The sequence below is a fragment of the Leucoraja erinacea genome, chromosome 33 (genome assembly GCF_028641065.1).
Source record: "Leucoraja erinacea ecotype New England chromosome 33, Leri_hhj_1, whole genome shotgun sequence".
NCBI lineage: Eukaryota > Metazoa > Chordata > Chondrichthyes > Rajiformes > Rajidae > Leucoraja > Leucoraja erinaceus.
In genome coordinates this window covers 11,365,617-11,384,547 of record NC_073409.1, presented here as the reverse complement: position 1 = coordinate 11,384,547, position 18,931 = coordinate 11,365,617, and the positions used below count along the sequence as shown (strand labels likewise).

At 39.6% G+C, this 18,931-nt stretch overlaps 1 protein-coding gene across 6 annotated transcripts in view; it reads right to left on the bottom strand.

Annotated features, from left to right (window-relative positions):
• The window catches only part of usp8 (ubiquitin specific peptidase 8), a 33,028-nt gene that overhangs the window by 8,695 nt on the left and 5,402 nt on the right, over positions 1-18,931 (bottom strand). For 5 of the 6 annotated variants that reach the window (XM_055661306.1, XM_055661303.1, XM_055661302.1 and 2 more), the window contains exons 2-16: positions 18,407-18,602; positions 17,832-17,976; positions 16,827-16,912; positions 16,133-16,292; positions 15,453-15,489; positions 13,100-13,271; positions 12,799-12,961; positions 12,335-12,479; positions 11,136-11,365; positions 9,426-9,983; positions 7,962-8,042; positions 7,096-7,358; positions 6,415-6,627; positions 5,228-5,438; positions 3,075-3,308 (exon numbers count right to left, since the gene is read on the bottom strand). In XM_055661306.1, coding sequence (XP_055517281.1) covers positions 3,075-3,308; positions 5,228-5,438; positions 6,415-6,627; positions 7,096-7,358; positions 7,962-8,042; positions 9,426-9,983; positions 11,136-11,365; positions 12,335-12,479; positions 12,799-12,961; positions 13,100-13,271; positions 15,453-15,489; positions 16,133-16,292; positions 16,827-16,912; positions 17,832-17,976; positions 18,407-18,510 — 2,802 coding nt within the window. In that variant the 5' untranslated portion in view covers positions 18,511-18,602. The remainder of the gene's footprint in view (positions 1-3,074; positions 3,309-5,227; positions 5,439-6,414; positions 6,628-7,095; positions 7,359-7,961; positions 8,043-9,425; positions 9,984-11,135; positions 11,366-12,334; positions 12,480-12,798; positions 12,962-13,099; positions 13,272-15,452; positions 15,490-16,132; positions 16,293-16,826; positions 16,913-17,831; positions 17,977-18,406; positions 18,603-18,931) is intronic. The other variant, XM_055661308.1, reaches the window with a different exon arrangement.

Below are 18,931 nucleotides of genomic sequence, written 5' to 3'. Positions count from 1 at the left end.
CAATTAAATCAGCAACGAGCGACTAAGTATTAGATTGTTGAAAACATCCACCTACGCTTGCAAGAAATAATGTGTCTTGACCACTCATTTGTAGCAGCCAGAGAGATGGCAAGTATCCTATTGGGCTCTGAAGGACACTCTGCTGACTAAAAAGAGATGCACACATCTGTACAAAGCACAGGGAAGGAAGGTCATGTAATCAACACCTGGGTCAGTGCCAACTGAGAATATAGTGGACAGCTTTACAGCCCTGAGAACTAACCCATTATAAACCATTCCAGAGAACAAGCTAAATAAATGGGTATGTTTATGAAAGGGATAATCTAATATTGCAAAAGAACAAACAACTAATCTGATAATTAAAGGACCAAATGATTGAAGTAATTGTGGACTGGCAGTAGCAGGACTTTGAAATTGTTAAGGGTAAGGATGAATAAAGATTGGGATTACAGCTGTGTAAATGGTAATAAAGAGCCAAGTTGTACAAAGAAGTGCCTTACAAGATCACCAACAGTGAGACTTCGGAAGAAACCAGTGAAGGTGATGACTGTGTCAAAAACTCAGAAAAACGCATCAAGATCAAAACCTAGCCAGGTATACACAGTGGGTAGTGGGTTTGAGCCAGAGCTGTACAGCATGTAAACAGGCCCTTCAGCCCAATGTGTCCATGCCATTTAAGATGGTATTTAGAGCCAGTCCCAGTTGCCTGCATTTGGTCCATATATTCTTCTAAACCTTTCCTACCCATATATTTGTCCATACATCTTTGAAAATTGTAATTGTATCTATTTATTATAGCATACTCTGGAAGTTCATTCCAAATACAGACTACCTTCCAAGTGAAAAGTTGCCCCAAAACTCCCCATCTGCATCACGATGTCCTGACTTTTGTATTCAATACATTTTACTAAGGCAGTAAGATTGCCAAATGCCTTCTTTACCGCCTTGTCCATCTGAACCGTCGCTTTCAAGGCACCATGTACTTAGATCTCTCTATTCCACAGCACTCTCCAGGGCACCGTGCTGGGCCAGAATAACATCTAGTTCATCGATCCAATGCCACTAAGACACCAAGCTATAAAGTGAGAATACAAGAACTTGCTTATCTCCCTCGGCCAAGATTGGAGTTCTCAGAAATGTGGAAGCTACAAGATGGCATTGGAATTTAAAGATTGTGTTCTGTTCCAGAAGAGGATCTATTGTACACATGTGTGCTATGATTTGACTGGAGACCATGCGGAACAAGCATTTCACTGTGACATTTGCAGCACACTATTGGTCACAGGCCTCACATGACAATAAATAAACCAAACCAAAAACTTGCTGTACAAGTCCTGTCTTGGTTTGACATAAAGTGCAACACCTTATACTTGTTTTATTTGCCATTCCTTTGCCCACCTCTCAAAAAGATTTTTTGCAAATATGTACAAATTTATGAGCATTGTTTTGCCACCATAGAAACTGTATGTTTCAGTATAAAAAAGATTTTGTCAAAGATCAAACACTCTATATGAACAGGTTTGAGAGCTAAACGGCTTACTATTTCTGATGCATTGTTGTAGACTGCACTATTTCAGTGTCACCTGTAATTTTACCAACAATGTTTACCACATTATCATCCAAATTGTTAATGTAGATAACAAACAGTGGACCCAGCACTGACCTTTGCAGCACACTATTGGTCACAGGCCTCCAACTAGCAAAACAATGCTTCACAACTACTTTTTGACTCCTGCATCCAAGCTTACTTTGAATCTAATTGGCTGCCTCTCCTGGATTCCTCGTGATTCCAAACTAGCCTACCATGTGGGACTATGTCAAAGGCCTTGCTAAAATCCATATAGTCAGCGATTGCTGCCCTGATCAATCCTCTTGGTGAACTCTTCAAAAACCATGTCAGATTTGTGAGTCAAGATTTCCCACACACAAAGCCATGCTGGCATACTCGTATCCGTCCCTATCTATCCAGGTGCCAACACACACGGCCCCATAGAATTTCATTCAACGATTGTCCCATCACTGACGCCAGGCTCACCCAACTGTAATAATGTCCAGTCTTTTTCAGTCCACTCCCCCCTTTCAAAGTTCATCTGTGGCTAAAGATAGTGCACACATCTATGCAAGGGCCTCTGCGATTTCTTCCCAAGCTTTCTATAAGGTCTGAGGATATGCTTGGTCAGGCTCTGGCAATTTAACCATCTTAATCCGCTTTAAAGCTACCAATACCTCCCCTTTGGTAATTCATATATGGCCTAAGACATCATAATTCTATGCCACAATTTCTTAGCGACCTGATGCTTGTGCAAGTACGGATGAGAAATATTAATTTAATATTGCCCCCATATCTCGTGGCACTACACAAAGACAATGATACTGCTCTTTCGGGCACCTATTCTTGGTCATCCTTTTAATATACCTGTAGAAACACTCAGGATTTTCCATTACTTTGTCCACCCGATTCATTTCATGTTCTCCTTTAATCCTCTGATCGCCTCACGTGTACTCCCGTCCCACGTGACCATATTCCTATCGTTTTTAACATCTTGGCCAACAGGCAAAGTTTTCTACTATCTACCCTATTCATGGTGCTCCTAATTTTATACACCTCTCTACTAGGTCTGCTGCTCAGGTTACTCTGCTCCAAGGAAAGCAAACCTGCCCTTCCTCAGAATTGAAACACTCCATCCCAAATAACATCCCGATGATCGCACTCTGCCACGTCTGCACGTTTTCCCTATCTTGTGGTGACTAGAAATATACACTGTGCATTAAATGTGTCCTCAAGGTGCAGTCCCACACCCATTGCTTCAATGGAACGTTTGACAAAATGTCTCGCCTTTATCTATATCCAAAAAAAAAAGAGTAATGGCAGACAACTCAGTTGAAGGAGGCACCACCAATGAACCTACGCATGGCTGCTTTTCATCAGAAATCCTCAAGCAGCAAACCAGGAGCAGAAATTTGTACTCATTGCTCTCTTGCTCCACCAATCATGGGCCCCATCCTGAATAAAACAAGTTTACAAACTACAAATGGCCGTTACCTACAAAACTTAGGTAAGTTAATTACATTACCTGCAGAGAACACTTGCTGGAAGAAGGAAGTGGCAGAGATAGATACATGAAGGCCTCAAACGTTCGTGACCTCTTATGACAAGTCAGACACTGTACTGTTGATTTAAACTGGCCTTGGAACAAGGTAACTATTATGGATTTGTTGAGACATTTGTGCTTCGTCCAGGCCAGATCAGCTGCTCTTGTATCATCCAAGTTGTCGTTATTATCCTCTTTGTACCGTTTCTTTTCAGCCTAAAGGAAGATTAAAAGAGAGGAAAGTTAGCTGCCATGCTTACTATGGTTTATGATGCCTGTGAAAAAAACAGTGGGCAGCCCGTACAATGGGACTTTCCCCAATTACATAGAACAGCACAAAAACAAGCACTAGGGCCCACAAATACTGTGCCGAACATAATGCCATAATAAATCACTCATCTGCCTGTACAGAGCCCTCCATAATGTTTGGTACAAAGACCCATCATTTATTTATTTGCCTCTGTATTCCATAATTTGAGATTTGTAATGGAAAAAAATCACATGTGGTTAAAGTGCACATTGTCAGATTTTATCAAAGGGTATTTTTATACATTTTGGTTTCACCATATAGAAATTACAGCTGTGTTTATACATAGTCCCCCATTTCAGGGCACCATAATGTTCGGTACACATGGCTTCACAGGTGTTTGTAATTGCTCAGGTGTGTTCAATTGCCTCCTTAATACAGGTGTAAGGGAGCTCTCAGCACCTAGTCTTTCCATCACCTTTGGAAACTTTTATTGCTGTTTATCAACATGAGGACACACAAGGTTGTGCCAATGAAAGTCAAAGAAGCCATTATGAGACTGAGAAACAAGAATAAAACTGTTAGAGACATCAGCCAAATCTTAGGCTTACCAAAATCAACTGTTTGTAACATCATTAAGAAGAAAGAGAGCACTGGTGAGCTTACTTCCTTGGCACAGGACAATGAAGACCTCCACAGCTGAAGGCCGAAGAATCCTCTCTATAATAAAGAAAAATCGGCAAACACCTGTCCGACAGATCAGAAACACTCTTCAGGTGTGGCTTTGTCAATGACCACCGTCTGCAGAGGCCTTCATGAACAGAAATACAGAGGCTACACTGCAAGATGCAAACCACTGGTTAGCCGCAAAAATAGAATGGCCAGGTTACAGTTTGCCAAGAAGTACTTAAAAGAGCAACCACAGTTCTGGAAAAAGGTCTTGTGGACAGATGAGACGAAGATGAACTTGTATCAGAGTGATGGCAAGAGCAAAGTATGGAGGAGAGAAGGAACTGCCCAAGATCCAAAGCATACCACCTCATCTGTGAAACACGGCGGTGGGGGTGTTATGGGCATGTATGGCTGCTGAAGGTACTTATCTTCATTGATGATACAACTGCTGATGGTAGTAGCATAATGAATTCTGAAGTGTATAGACACATCCTATCTGCTCAAGTTCAAAAATGCCTCAAAACTCATTGGCCAGCGGTTCATTCTATAACAAGACAATGATCCCAAACATACTGCTAAAGCAAGAAAGGAGTTTTTCAAAGCTAAAAAATGGTAAATTCTTGAGTGGCCAAGTCAATCGCCCGATCTGAACCCAATTGAGCATGCCTTTTATATGCTGAAGAGAAAAATGAAAGGGACTAGCCCCCAAAACAAGCATAAGCTAAAGATGGCTGCAATACAGGCCTGGCAGAGCATCACCAGAGAGCATCACCAGCAACTGGTGATGTCCATGAATCGCAGACTTCAAGCAGTCATTGCATGCAAAGGATACGCAACAAAATACTAAACATGACTACTTCAATTTACATGACACTGCTGTGTTCCAAACATTATGGTGCCCTGAAATGGGGGGATTATGTATAAACACTGCTGTAATTTTTTCCTGGTGAAACGAAAATGTATAAAAATGACCTTTATCAAAATCTGACAATGTGCACTTTAACCACATGTGATTTTTTTTGCTATTACAAATCTCAAATTGTGGAGTACAGAAGCAAATAAATAAATGATGGGTCTTTGTCCCAAACATTATGAAGGGCACTGTACCTACATATTCTCCAAACTGTCTCACAGATATCTATCTTCATTCCCTGAAACAAATCTCTGCAAATAATTTGTCTTTGTTCTGCACACACAGCATGCAATCACTTCTTACTTCATTTAGATCTTCGTGAAGCCCATCCATGAGAAAAAGGAGTAGTTCCTGGGAATCCTGCTGCGCATACTCTCCAAACGTTTCATTTATTTTTCCAATGCGCCCCCGGAAGTCTCTTGGACTGATGCATTTGTATTGTCCTGACCACAAAGTCTTCATTATTATACCAAACTCTTCAGCAACCTCACCTTTATGACCAAGAATGTTTGACCTACAAGAAAAGTAGATTAACATTATTAACAATACATATTGAGCTATCAATTGTTGGCATTTCTTCACTTGCTGCGAGGGCAAGTTGTCTTTAAAATTTGGCCTAGTTCCAACGAGCAGGAAGAGATTTCCACTTCAAATATGTGTTGTGTTCTCGGTGAAACGGCTTCAAGCTCAGGAACTCAAAGATACTCTGCTTTTGTGAAGCGATGGTGCCTTCAGTACTGCAAGCGGATTGTATATTTCTGTGTTCTTGACCATGTTGCACAAATATATTTTTGGGGGATCATCCAGTGAGATATAACTTGAAACCAAAAAGGGGGTCGTCGCTTTGAATGGGACTGTATTGTAGCTGCCGCTCCCAATCATTTGTGGGAATTAATGGATCAGATGTAAGGAGATCACAGATAGTTGTATGAACAATAGGATATTATCAGTGGGAGATTGTAAATTTCCTAATATTGACAGGGTTACCCACTTGCAAAAGACAAGGTGGAATTTGTTAAATGTCTTCCTTAATCAATACTGAGAACCCTACTACAGAGGGGGCAACATTGGACCTTTTGGGAAGGAGGGAGGTCAAGTGATTACAATGTCAATTTGGGGGTAATTTGGGACCAGTGACCATAACTATTAGTTTTTAAATAGTTGTGGAGAAAGATAGAACCAGTCTACAAATTTACAAGTTCAGATTCTAAACCTAAAGAGCAATTTGAGGCAATGCATAGGAACTCGCAGAGGTTGATCAAGCAAGTAAAGGGCCGACTGGCAAATGGGTACTTTTTAAAAAGTGAGATAGCGAGAGTTCAGGGACAGCACGTTCCTGGTGGGGTGATGGGGCAAGGTTGGCAAGTAAAGGGAACCCTAGATTTTCTCCTGATTTCCCTCCTAACTGCACCCCACGTTTCTTATGTTCCTTGCTTGATCTAAGTTCTAGACTGTTGCACTTAAACTTGTTTATAAGTGAAAACTTTTACCTGTTTATATCTCGTTGGTAACAATTTTTATTGAAGTACTCAGCCAGTCGTGGAGTGTTACATAAACACTGCAAGATGGAATTCATGTAGCAGGTGTTGCCAAGGTTGCGTAGACCAGTCAGGGCCCGACCCAAGCCTCCGTACACAGGATTTAAGTTTCGGATTTGAGAAGCTGAAGGGCTTGAGATTTCAGTTTTGCTGCAGACAGCAGGTCTAAAAAGATGCACAAATTTCACTTATTTTCGGACTCAGAACAGTGGAACACCTCTTACTGTCTAAAACACAAACCACTGTAAGTGAAGCTTTTATAATTGGTTATTGAAGAGAATGTTCGTGGTTTAGCTGATTATGACACTACAACACTGCAATTAAGACAATTACAACAGACACAGCATTATCAAGTACACCATAATCTCGTGGCCGTTAAGCCAGAGCTATGCCAGATGATTTGCAGTGGGGGGGGGGGGGGGGGGGGGGGGGGGGGGGGGAAAGGGGGTACAAGATTCAAAAGGGGAATAGGGAAATGATTATATTGGCCGAGTATGGATTCACTAGTTAAGTCCAGTGTGTCCATGACAAAGGAGTAGGAACAAACCCAAAGGAGATTACAAAGTATAATATAAAAAGCAATGTCAATACATAAACACACACAAAAACGCTTGAAGATTTAAAAAAACCTACTTTGTTTCCCGATTGATTGTGGGCACCGGTTTGATTGTTATCACCTTCCTTTGCTCATCGTGAATTGCTTGAGCAATATCCGGCGAGGAGTAGGAGCGTTTCAGTTTGGGGACATCAGCATCTGTTGCACTTTGTGGTTTGGCTTTATGAGTTGGAGGGGTTGTAGGTGGTGTGATCGATGGCACCATCTCAGGTGGGTACATGTGAACAGCATTGGTCGGTGAATGATAGTATCGGTAGGTTCCAGTCACCACATCAAGAAACTAATAAGGAAGAGAGTCAAAGTGAAAATTATACTCAAGATAGTGAGATTTGCTTTATCCTAATCAAAGTATCAAAGGAGGAATCGGAAAGCCAAATCTTTTAGAATGGAAAATAAAGAAGATCACGCAGGATTATGAAAACCGTAATAAAATGCCTCGATATTCGCCGACAGAAATCACTACCCTCACTTAAGAATGTATGTATGCAGAATTTACAAGCAGAACTTGGATAGTCAGTTTCTTGATTCCAAAACCAACCTCCACACAATTAAATCTGGCTCCCAATGTTTCAAGTGAAAGTCATGCAAGCCCAACAAGCAGGTTTAAAAGGCCCATCTTTACTGTGCTACAGTCACAAGTGTATTGGGAAAATAAAATGTCAGTGTCTTGCTGAACCTAGCATGACACTGTTTTATGATATGCATGTACTGGAGAAATTCAGCAGGCACTAAGAGACAAAAGATGGGACCATGTATAAAGCACTTGTTTTCTTAAATTATAGATTTTTTTTCACGTATTTAGACAAAAAAACAAATAAAAAATATGGGAGAATATGCACCTGATTATTTACACTTCTAATAAGTCAAAACATGCCCACTGTACCTTCATCCATCCTGGTGGCAGGCCTGGAACAGTCCGACCCATTTCTTCACTTCTTGCTCTGGTTAACATATCTCGAGGTTCCTACATTTTAAATAAACATTTTAAAGGAAAATATTCTCAAACATCGTGCATGATTAATTTTCTTATAAACCATTATTAATATATTTGCTTAAAACTGCAGTCTCAGAATCACAATGCAGCACAGAGGGAGTTTCAGTCAGTCATGCCCTTGTAGGCTCGTTGACCACGAATGCCCAGTCACACTTTCACACTTGGTTAGAAACCAAAATATTTCATCAAAAACTCTGAAATTATAAGTGCAGTGACTTTTTTTCCTTCATGAAGAACTTTCCAGGTACCAATAACAATTAAAAAAATCTTGTCTGAATTTTGATTAATTGTCAGTGAAACAGACAGAACAGTTTTACTTCAAAATAAATTCTCATTTGAAAACTTGTTTTCGTTTAATCCTCTTTCTCTAGGGAGAAGAGCCAGAACATAGAAACATACGTAGAAAATAGGGGCAGGAGTAGCCCATTCGGCCCTTCAAGCCTGCACCGCCATTCAATATGATCATGGCTGATCATCCAACTCAGTATCCTGTACCTGCCTTCTCTCCATACCCCCTGATCCCTTTAGCCACAAGGGCCACATTTAACTCCCTCTTAAAGATAGCCAATGAACTGGCCTCAACTACCTTCTGCGGCAGAGAATTCCAGAGATTCACCACTCTCTGTGTGAAAAATTATTTCCTCATCTCGGTCCTAAAAGATTTCCCCCTTATCCTTAAACTGTGACCCCTTATAATATAATATTTTTCTTTGTTTTAAAAGGAAATACATATTCTTAAAAGAAAAGTACAGGAACATTTATTACTTGCAGGCAATGATATGCCAAAGTGCTGCTCTGTGGCTGCTGAAGGAATATTAGGTTTTAGATGTCAAACTAGACTCCAAAGTCGTAAGAGGTTCGACTAGCTCCGACCCGGGATCCAATCGCCCGACGCGGGGGAGCAGAGATCCCCCCGATGTGGGAGCTTGATCACCCCGACGAGGAGGGTCTGATCGCCGGCTACGGGAGCCCCCAACGGTGGGAGGACAAAGAAGGGAAGAGATTGACATTTTTTTCCGCCTTCCATCACTGTGAGGAATGTGGAGGAGTCACTGTGGTGGGTGTTTATGTTAAAATGTATTTTGTGTGTCTTGTTACTTTTTATTGGTATGACTATGGCAGATCAAATTCTTCTTTAGCAAAACATACTTGGTTAATAATATAATTATGATTAATAAAAAGGAATCCAGAATTTACCAATGCAGATACATTTAGCCAGAATATATTCATTTTTAGGACCACTGCTGCAACAAATTTAAAATCTCTTTGAAAATATAATACCAAGCCATCAAGTTTGTCCCTGCTAGTACATTTTATTAAAGCTGTTTATAAGCTTTTTATATTTTGAAGTACCTGCTTTTCTCTACTGGAGCTGCTGGCCTCTGGCTCAGGTACAGATTGCTCTTCCGCTTCTTTCCTCATATCCGCTTGCTCTTTTTTCTGACCTTCAGTTTTACCCTTTTCTTCCAGAGACTTCTTGACTTGCTCTGCTAATAGTTTCCTTTCATCTTCCTCTTTCAGCCCCTTGTCTTCCTGTTCCTGTCTTCTATGCTCTTCGGTTTCTTTGCTCTGTTTGTCAAGCTCTGCTTTTAGTTTGAGCTCTTTTTCTTCTTCCTCTTGCTGCTCTTTTTCCTTATCTCTCTCCGATTGCTCCTTTTTTCTTTGCTCTTCCTGTCTGCGTCCACGCTGTTCTTTTTCCTTTCTGGCCTTCTCCTTAATCTGCGCTGCTTCAGCATGGATCTGACTTATTTCTTCATCTGTTAAAGGGTTTTGTGGTTCCACAAATGGCTTTGTTGACCGATCTGGTATCACTGGTCCGTTGTGAACTGGCAGGCTCTCTGTACCAGCAATGTCAGATTTGGGATGAGACCTCTCTGGCATTTTTAGTGCAGGTTTCTTAGTTCGATCAATCTGTTCAAATACATAAAAATACAATTGTACTTGTGAATCTTAAAAGATATTCACTGTAAGAAGCACTTTTACAATCTAGAATTCACAATCAAGGCGCCAATCAGAGACAATACACCTGGAATTCATTGCACATTTTCAATCTCAAGATGCCAAATCAATGCAAAACAGACTCGAATAACTGGATCATTATTAAAAAATGGGAACATAACTAGCAATGGTCCATGACTGTTTATCTACTTGGTGAATGTTGGCTGCAGATGCGCACATACATGCAGAAGAACATAAGTTGACTAGATTGGGGAAAGCACAAACCATGGGATTTTTAGGAAGTAGGACTTTAAAATATGAAAAAAAGCTAATTTTATTGTTACATAAGGCCAATTTCCATTTCAATAATGTAGAATTAAGAAATGGCAGATCAATTAAATTCATATTTTGTGAATTCACAATGTCACAATGCAGCATTGAGCTCCCAAAGCCGAAGCTATAATTTAAGCTATTTGATATCCAATAGAAATAGTTGCTTGCTGATGATTACTGAAGACTCGATTAGGTATCACAAAGGTCACGGAATTAAAAAAAAGAACCATGAGGTAACATATTGGCATGGACATATCTGGCTGCCAAGAAGCCAGATCTTATAACAAGAAGGAAATAAGTTACACAGAATGTGTGGGGGAGGCATGATGCTGTAATGGATCCATTGGGTAAATTGTAGAAGATGTACAATCAGTAGATTAGAGAGAGAAAAAGTAAAACAAAAGCTCTGAGTAAGAATATAAACAAAGAAATACAAAGAGATTTAAAATGCGATGCCATAGGACTTGCCCAAAGGACACGCTGCACTAATGGAAAGGTGTAAAATATACAGATTCTGTACCCCCAGCTTATCCTTGCCATCAACCCAATGATTAACCCACTTCAAAGTTCCAGAAATATCTCACATTACAAAATCCTAGTTTTATTCACACCAGCCTTAAAGACAAGAAGAAAAATTAAATAAGACTTCACAGCAATTAACTCTGGGCAGAAGGTTTGTTTTCGTTTTACTTTTGAATCCCCTTTTGATACAGTAAGAATGAAATATGGGTCAGAACCATGGAAGCTAGAATTTTAGAGGACACTGCATTCTCAGTAGTATAGCACACATACCTGTGGAATGGTTTTCACTGCAACAGGCAGCACACCAGTTGATACTGAAACTTTCGGACCAGGAACTCCGTTAGCAATTGGTTCTATGCTGACTTCTTTTGTAATCCCTTCCAACTCAGCGATGCTTCCATTAAAACTTCCCAATTCTTGGAAAGCCTCCACTTCATCATGGTCTGCAGGAGGTGGTTGAAGAGGTGGTGGTTCCTCCAAAGATGGATAACTAAAGTTCACTGTTATAAAATAATGAACACAGTATTTGGCTCCAAAGCTTTGATTTAGCATCCGGTTGCACAAACTAAAATTCCACAGAGCGTTCATTCCCATCAAGCTCATAGGGTGAGCACAGTTGCTATAGTAAATGTGACTTAGTTACCCACGTAATAATTGGCTTAAGGTTGGAGGCGACACAAAACTCAGTCACACATTTCCACTCAATATTCAGTAACTTTCCCTTACAAGGATAGGCTGGAATATCTTCTGCAATGACATAGTTTCAGTGCATTGGTGAGGTACCACAGCAAAGCTGGTAGCTCTTTGTTGGGCATTATTACCATTAAGTAATTACGAGAAACGGGGGAGGGTGGGGTGGGTAACAGTGAGAACATAACCAAAATTATCTCTACTTCACACCCAGAAATATTACAAGATCGCACATGGAATCTATTCTTGTTATTCTCCCTTCCATCGCCCACAGCAAGTTTCAAACACACATTTTCTCTGAGGAAATTCACTCTGTATTTAATACCTTTATGTCATTCAAATTTTCCAACGCTTAGTAGCTTAAAGAGTGTGGACATTGAAAGTCCCACTGAATGCCTGTTAAGAACTGGCCAGGTCCTCTTTGTGTCATCCTAACAGAGGAGGAGATTTCAGATGAATATTATCCCTTCCACCACAAAGCTTGGTGATTCTACATCAGGCCAACAGATTTATAATTTATTCTCAGGCTGATACCAAATCCAAAACGTGTTATACATTTCTGAAATGTAAATATTATATTCTTGCGATCCCTCTGTCCCTGCTTCCCTAAGAAAATTCACCAATCACCGCCACACACATTGCACTAGACCGCTTATGCTCCACTTACTGTTTCAAGGAAACGTACTATAAATATTTTCACCCCTCTATTGAAGGATGTTATATAGTCATGTTAAAAATGTTTTCAAAGCCATAATTTATTCAGGATACAGAATACTTACAGGACACTTGGACAGCAGTAGAGGATTCTTCCTTTGGAACAGCCACTTTGGGATTGGTGGTATACATTGGGTAGCAGCGAAGCCAACTGTCATAGCCACCCTCCAATACCATTGGTTCACTCCGAAGAACTACCTGGCTATCCCACTGCATAAGATAAAAGTGGAACATTCAATAGTCTAGCGCACGCAACCCTTCCATCACCAACAGATATTGTTGCTGTCCCATATTCCCATCTTCATGCAAAGGGATATTGTGGTGCAGGTGTGTACTGCAAATTGTTGACAATGGATTTAGCGTATCAAGATGGAGCTGATACTATGTGGAGAATTTCAGGGAAATAATTCAATCTGGATGCGCCATTCTTTGATCATACAGCAAAGAATGATATACACAAAGAATGATGGCACACAGTCATAAACATAAGACAACTCCACACTGTTCATGTTGTAAGTAATTTCCAAACCTTGTAAAGTGCATCTTTGAGACTCTGAAGAACAGTTCCTCTTGTCAACTGGTTGATGGAACTTAACCAATCCAACAAAATAATGTAATCAACAAACTGCCGCTTCCGCCATGTCTCCTTTGATTCTTCTGGCAGTCTCAACTCTATCTGGTTGACAGTGATTCTGTAGGGAAGAATTCCAGAAATATTAACTTGAGGCAGTGAGACAGAAACTTAAATCTTCATGAAAGCAGTGTCCAACTTCTTTCTCAATCTTTAAAATAGCATCTGCTATCAATTCCAAATGGACTGAATTTCCTACCCTGGATTGATAGCTTCCTCCGGCACACTTATACAACATGACCTGGCCATGTGTATGTGAGATTCCTGGTAATCCTTGGAGCTCCGTGCATCCATAATGATCACCTCAGTGTTTCCATCTTGCAGCATTGCAAACAATTTTTCTGCACTAATTGTGTCTCGAGGTGAACCTGCTTCCAAAAGACAGAATGATAGAAATAAAAAAGCAGTTAGTCAATCATGATGAGGGCAAAGGAACAATCTGCAAAAACCCTTTTTCTGTGTCACTGACAGGACAAAAGCACTTCAGAAACGTTCCCCACAAAAGCTGCAATAATTGGCTTTGCATTTTGAAAGCTAGCAGAGCAAAACTGAATGTGCAACAGAGACTTACAATAAGACATTGTGAATCTGTAGAATTCTCTGCCACAGAAGGCAATGGAGGCCAATTCACTGGATGTATTCAAGAGAGAGTTGGATATCGCTCTCAGGGCTTTCAGAATTAAGGGATATGGGGAGAAAGCAAGAACGGGGTTCTGATTCGGGATGATCAGCCATGATCATATTGAATGGTGGTGCTGGCTTGAAGGGCCTACTCCTGCACCTATTTTCTATGTTTCTATGACATACAAAATGAATTTGTTAAGAAGCAAATAATTTGTGTTTTTTTTATTTCAAATTTTGCAAATCCCACCATCGTACGTTATTGCACTGTTTCAGAACATTCAAACCATTCAAGCAAAATTAAAAGACAACTTTCAACTCAGGAGACGCCTGTAATTTTGATACTAAACCCGAGAAAATAGTCAGTTACTAAAAATGAACCCAAACTAAAAATGAATCAATCTTCTAAGAGGGAAGAAATGAGATAATTGGACCACAATGCAGAAAAAGCACACAGGTTGGAAAACCCTTTCTCTATTACTCTGACAAAATTATGGAATATTGTGATGTCAGTTTAAAATAATTAGAGAACATTTAAAAAATTTCATTTTAGTATCTTGTACTGTTTCAATGAAGCCCAACAACAGCTCATCAGGTGCCTGGGCACATTACAGCCTATGAGACTCAATATCAGGTCCAATATTACAGATGGCTCACTTATTTTCTCTTTGTACTAGAACTGGCCAGATCTCTTTTGAAGATGGTGACATTTTCTAACCTGAATGGTTGTCTAAAACAGATCACTGGGATATTTAAAGAGGAAGTATTTTTTTGTTGTTGAAAGATTGGCGAATTGAGAACTATGGTTGACTTGCACATGGAATGGGGAGGCAGGCTTGAGAGGACGTAGCCTACTCCTAGGTTCTTATGCTCTCATCCTTGGGCCATTCTACAAAATTGTTCGCAACTGCTCTCACTTTTTGCACATGGATCATTGCAAGCTGAATTTGGTCGGGCTTCTTCCAATATCAGGACCTAGTAAATAGACCATTTTCCCTCCATATGGCAAATAAAAAAAATTAAAAAAAATAAACAACAAAGGAAGACATTCATATCTCAGTGCCACAAAAAAAAGACCTGGAACCAGTGACTGAATGTGTCAATGGAACATAGAATTATAATATCGTAGACACAGACAGCACAGAAACAGCCCCTTTTGGCCCAACTCGCCCGTGCTGACCATAAATGCCTAACTACGCTAGTCTAATTTGTCTGCATTAAGATATCTACTGCTTTCCTGTCCAAATGCCTTTCAAACCTTGTAATTCAATGTGCTTTCATCGACCCATCTGGCAGCTTCTTCCCTTATTATCCACATCTGCCACTGCTCCAAACTTTCCAGTTGATCTATGTCCCATTGTATCTCTAGATAATATTTGTGATCTATGACTCCAACAATGACTCCAACAATTTTTTTTTATAATCTGCAAACGTCCTAATCAGACCCGCCACATTTCCATCCGTCATTTATAGATATTACAAAAGGTCTAACCATCAAAGTGTAGGAAAGAACTGCCGATGCTGGTTTAAATCAAAGATATAGACACAAAAGGGTGGAGTAACTCAGCAGGACATGCAGCATCTCTGGAGAGAAGGAATGGGTGACCGTCTGAAGAAGGATCTCGACCCGAAACGTCACCGATTCCTTCCCTCCAGAGATGCTGTCATGGATTCCACTCTTGTGTGCTGTCCACTGATTTGTGCAGGAAGCTCTACAGGAGAAGGGGATGGTGGTAGGATTAGGAGGCGATTAGGAGGTGATTAGGAACTTGTTCAGGATTATGAGAAATGTTGATGGAATGAGATAAAGAATAAGAGGGACTAATGATGAACATTAAATTGTCTTAGGCACAACTGGGTTGAGCAGCCTGCTTTACGCTATAAAATCTTTTCTAAGTTTAATGTCTAAGCAGTAATAACAGATATCTTACCAATGAGTTCTGATTTGTCGCTCAGCACACTGTCACCCTAAACAAATGAAAAGCAGCTTTACAAACAGCCGGTAAACATTCCAAATATTAAGAATATTTGAGCGCGTCCCCCCCCGCCCCCCCCTTGCCTCCCCCCCCCCCCCCCATTAGCATTAAAATATTCTGCAATTCACTAAAGTCAGATATGCTTCTGTAGCAACAGTTGGATAATTTCATAATCTATTACAGTCAAGTATCTGAACAATTTCCTTAATTATTTCAAGCTTTGGAGACACTGCTGGCCAGGAATACGTTTATTGCCAATCCCAATCTGCCCTAATAGCAAGCCCATTTCAGTTAGGATCAGCAGGTCTTGAGTCAAACTTGTTAGACAAGAAATAAATAACATTTCATTGAGTGAACCATTGTATCTACTCAGGGAAGACAATAAATAAAGGTTTGTGTTAATTGTTGAAATTGTTCATTCCCGACATGGTAAGAAAATCTTTACAGAGTGTTTTCAGGAACTGAACCCTGAAGTAGACTATCTGTAGTATTGCACAGTGATTAGATTAGTCACTATTTTATTAAGTGGCAGAGAAGGTTCAAGATGCTATTTGGTCTACTACTATATCTTATTGTTCTTCTATTCTTAAAAACATTATTGTAAAATGATAATTTCTACTCGGGTTATTACAAACCTTAACGTTTCCTTTCTCAACCTGGCCTGAAGAACCTCTGGTTGCTGCTGCTAAATTGTAGTCTTGTCCCTTGCTTTTTGTTTCTTCTTGCTCTTTGCATTTCTCTTCTTGCAGCCTATCATTTTCTTCAAGCTTTTTACGTACTTCAGCTTCCTCATATCTAACAGATTAAAATTAAATACTAGATTCACTTCAAAGTCAACCAATTAGCAGTACATTAATGGCCATGTTTCAGTACAGGCTGTATATGATACAGCAATTCAGCTATGATCCAATGCAAAGTCTAGTTAGCTGAACAACATAAGGACTGTCCAGAGCCCAAACTTCAGCCAAACTGGCCTCCAATTTATCCCTAATACAGATGCATGGAAAAACATAATTGCGGACAAGTGCCAAATATAGTGTAACTCAACCGAATTAATGCTGGGAAATATAGTCACTCCAATTATGGGATATAATTTGACAAAAGATTTTTGTATTACAGCTCATAGCAATATGGCAGACAAATAGAGAAAACATTTAAACTTAAATTAACACTGAATTGGGACAATGGTTAAAATAAATTAAATTCTGAAAACTGTGTGGTTAATAGATGCAGTGTAGAGCTTGATGAGCCCAAACAGTTGCTTGTGTATATCCCTGTTATTTCTTACAACCTGATTAGTTGAATTACGAAGTCAGAGTCACAACATACCTTAATTTCAGGCTTTCAGAAAGTCTTTCTGCTTCTTCTAAGGCTTTTCGGAAGCTTGTCGGGCCAAGTAAAGAAACATAGTAGTCCTGCAAAGAAAATAAATGTTATTATTATACTAATTCTGCAGTTCCTAAAACGAAACAACTTTACAATCCTGAACAATAATGGCTGCATAAAAGAACAAATTAAAAACAGACAATAAAAACTTCAAATCAGTGCCTGCAGATGAAAGGCAGATCAATACTTTCTATGTGACCTTTCATCAGACCTGTAAAGGCAGAGATGCAATGGTCTTTGATCGATATTAAAAACGGTTGCAAAGTATTCTTGAATTGTCTGTTGTTCTTCCAGCCCTTCCATTTATGTTGGTCAACTGGAAGGTCTATCCTAATTTGCCAACTAAAACATTCATCTCAGACAGATCGGTTTAAACTTACTCTGCATCTGTAGCATATTAAGTATTACAGATTGTCGTGAACTTACACTGAAACCAGGTACTAGTAGTTCTGCTAGCATGCAATAATTGTATTCCTCCGAATCCTTGTGTCAAAGAAAACCACAATATTTTTTTAAAAATTGTGGCAATGGGGTGAAAGGTGGTTAGGGGATAGTGTTTCAGACTCTTAATAAGAAAGTCATTTTCCCAGCAAGATTTTAAAAATTGCAGGTCTTTGCACTAGCAATCAGTTTATTTATGTAACTGCAAGCTAACATTATTGCATGTTACACTGCCTAACAGAGAATCATTGCACAAATGTCAATAGAAGCATCTCTGAAGAAAATGGATACATGACGTTTTGGGTCAGAACCCTTCTTCAGATGAAGGGTCCCGATCTGAAACTTCACTTATCTATTTTCTTCAAATGCTGCCTGTCCCACTAAGTTACTTCAGCATTTGTGTCCATCTCTAGCATAAACCAGCATCTGCAGTTCCTTTTTTACATAATTCCTATGAATATTATGGCAAAAGCTGAATGTTATTTCACAAAATAGAACAGTAAGTACCTGCTGATGTTTATAATCGTTCCTTTTCCGAATTATATCATATATAGTTAAATACTTCATGTAAAGAACATAGGCTCTTTCTTCATCTCTGTCCAACCTACTTTCTTCTGCAGCCTTGAAAATTTTACAGGCGCTTGCAACAATGCTAGAAAACAAGAGGACAACGGTTTAGAAAGATGCGATCGTTGCATTGTGCAGGAGATAAATAACAGTTGAATAATTACTCCCTCGTCCAGTTAGTGTTGACAAGATTTTCTTACTTGAATTGAGTATGTTGCGTCATACTCAGAAGAAATTTTTTTAATTTCTGCTTCACAAATAAAATTAACAACTTATCAAATGACAATGAGTAACTGAGCAACCCATGACAGGGAAATAGATGCCTTAAAGCCACACGGAACCAGTTTCAATCGTGACCTCAGATGCTGTCTATGCATAGCTTGCACATTTTCTCAATGACCTATGTAGCAATCTTAAACTTAATTTTGAAACTTCAGTTAGGTTTACTCTTAAGGTTTCTCATATTTATCTTGACTTTGCAAAAACACATTTCAATGTTGTTGCACATTCCTTACCTTTTAGTGCTTTTCTTTTCCAGTTTCACTTCTGCTTTCTTATTGAGATCAGCCAAACACGTAGACACATACAATTTCTTCACATCACTTGAAACTGCAGGCATCTTGAAAAATCTGTGATCTTCAACAGTCCAGAACAGAAGTGGTCCGTTCTATATTTACTTTCAGGCGCAGCTGGAATATGCACATAATTTGGCTGCAGAAATATTAAAAAAAAATTAAGCTCCCAACTGGCTTTAACAATTCAAAGAAACATTAAAGTTATCTTTAAAGGGTATTGTAATGTCTCATAGGCAACACAAAGAACAAATGCCCTGTTTGGTGAACTTCCTTTAAACACAAAAAGGGTCAAACAAACGCCCACGATGTCATTGAGACTGAAAGATACAGTTCCAGTTTCATTCTTACTTGCAAAACATCCCCATTAGTGAACCGTGAAAATTGACAACTGGCGGGCACAGTGGAGGAGTTGCTACCTGACAGCGACAGAAACTCGGGTTTTTGATCCTGACTACAGCTGCTGTC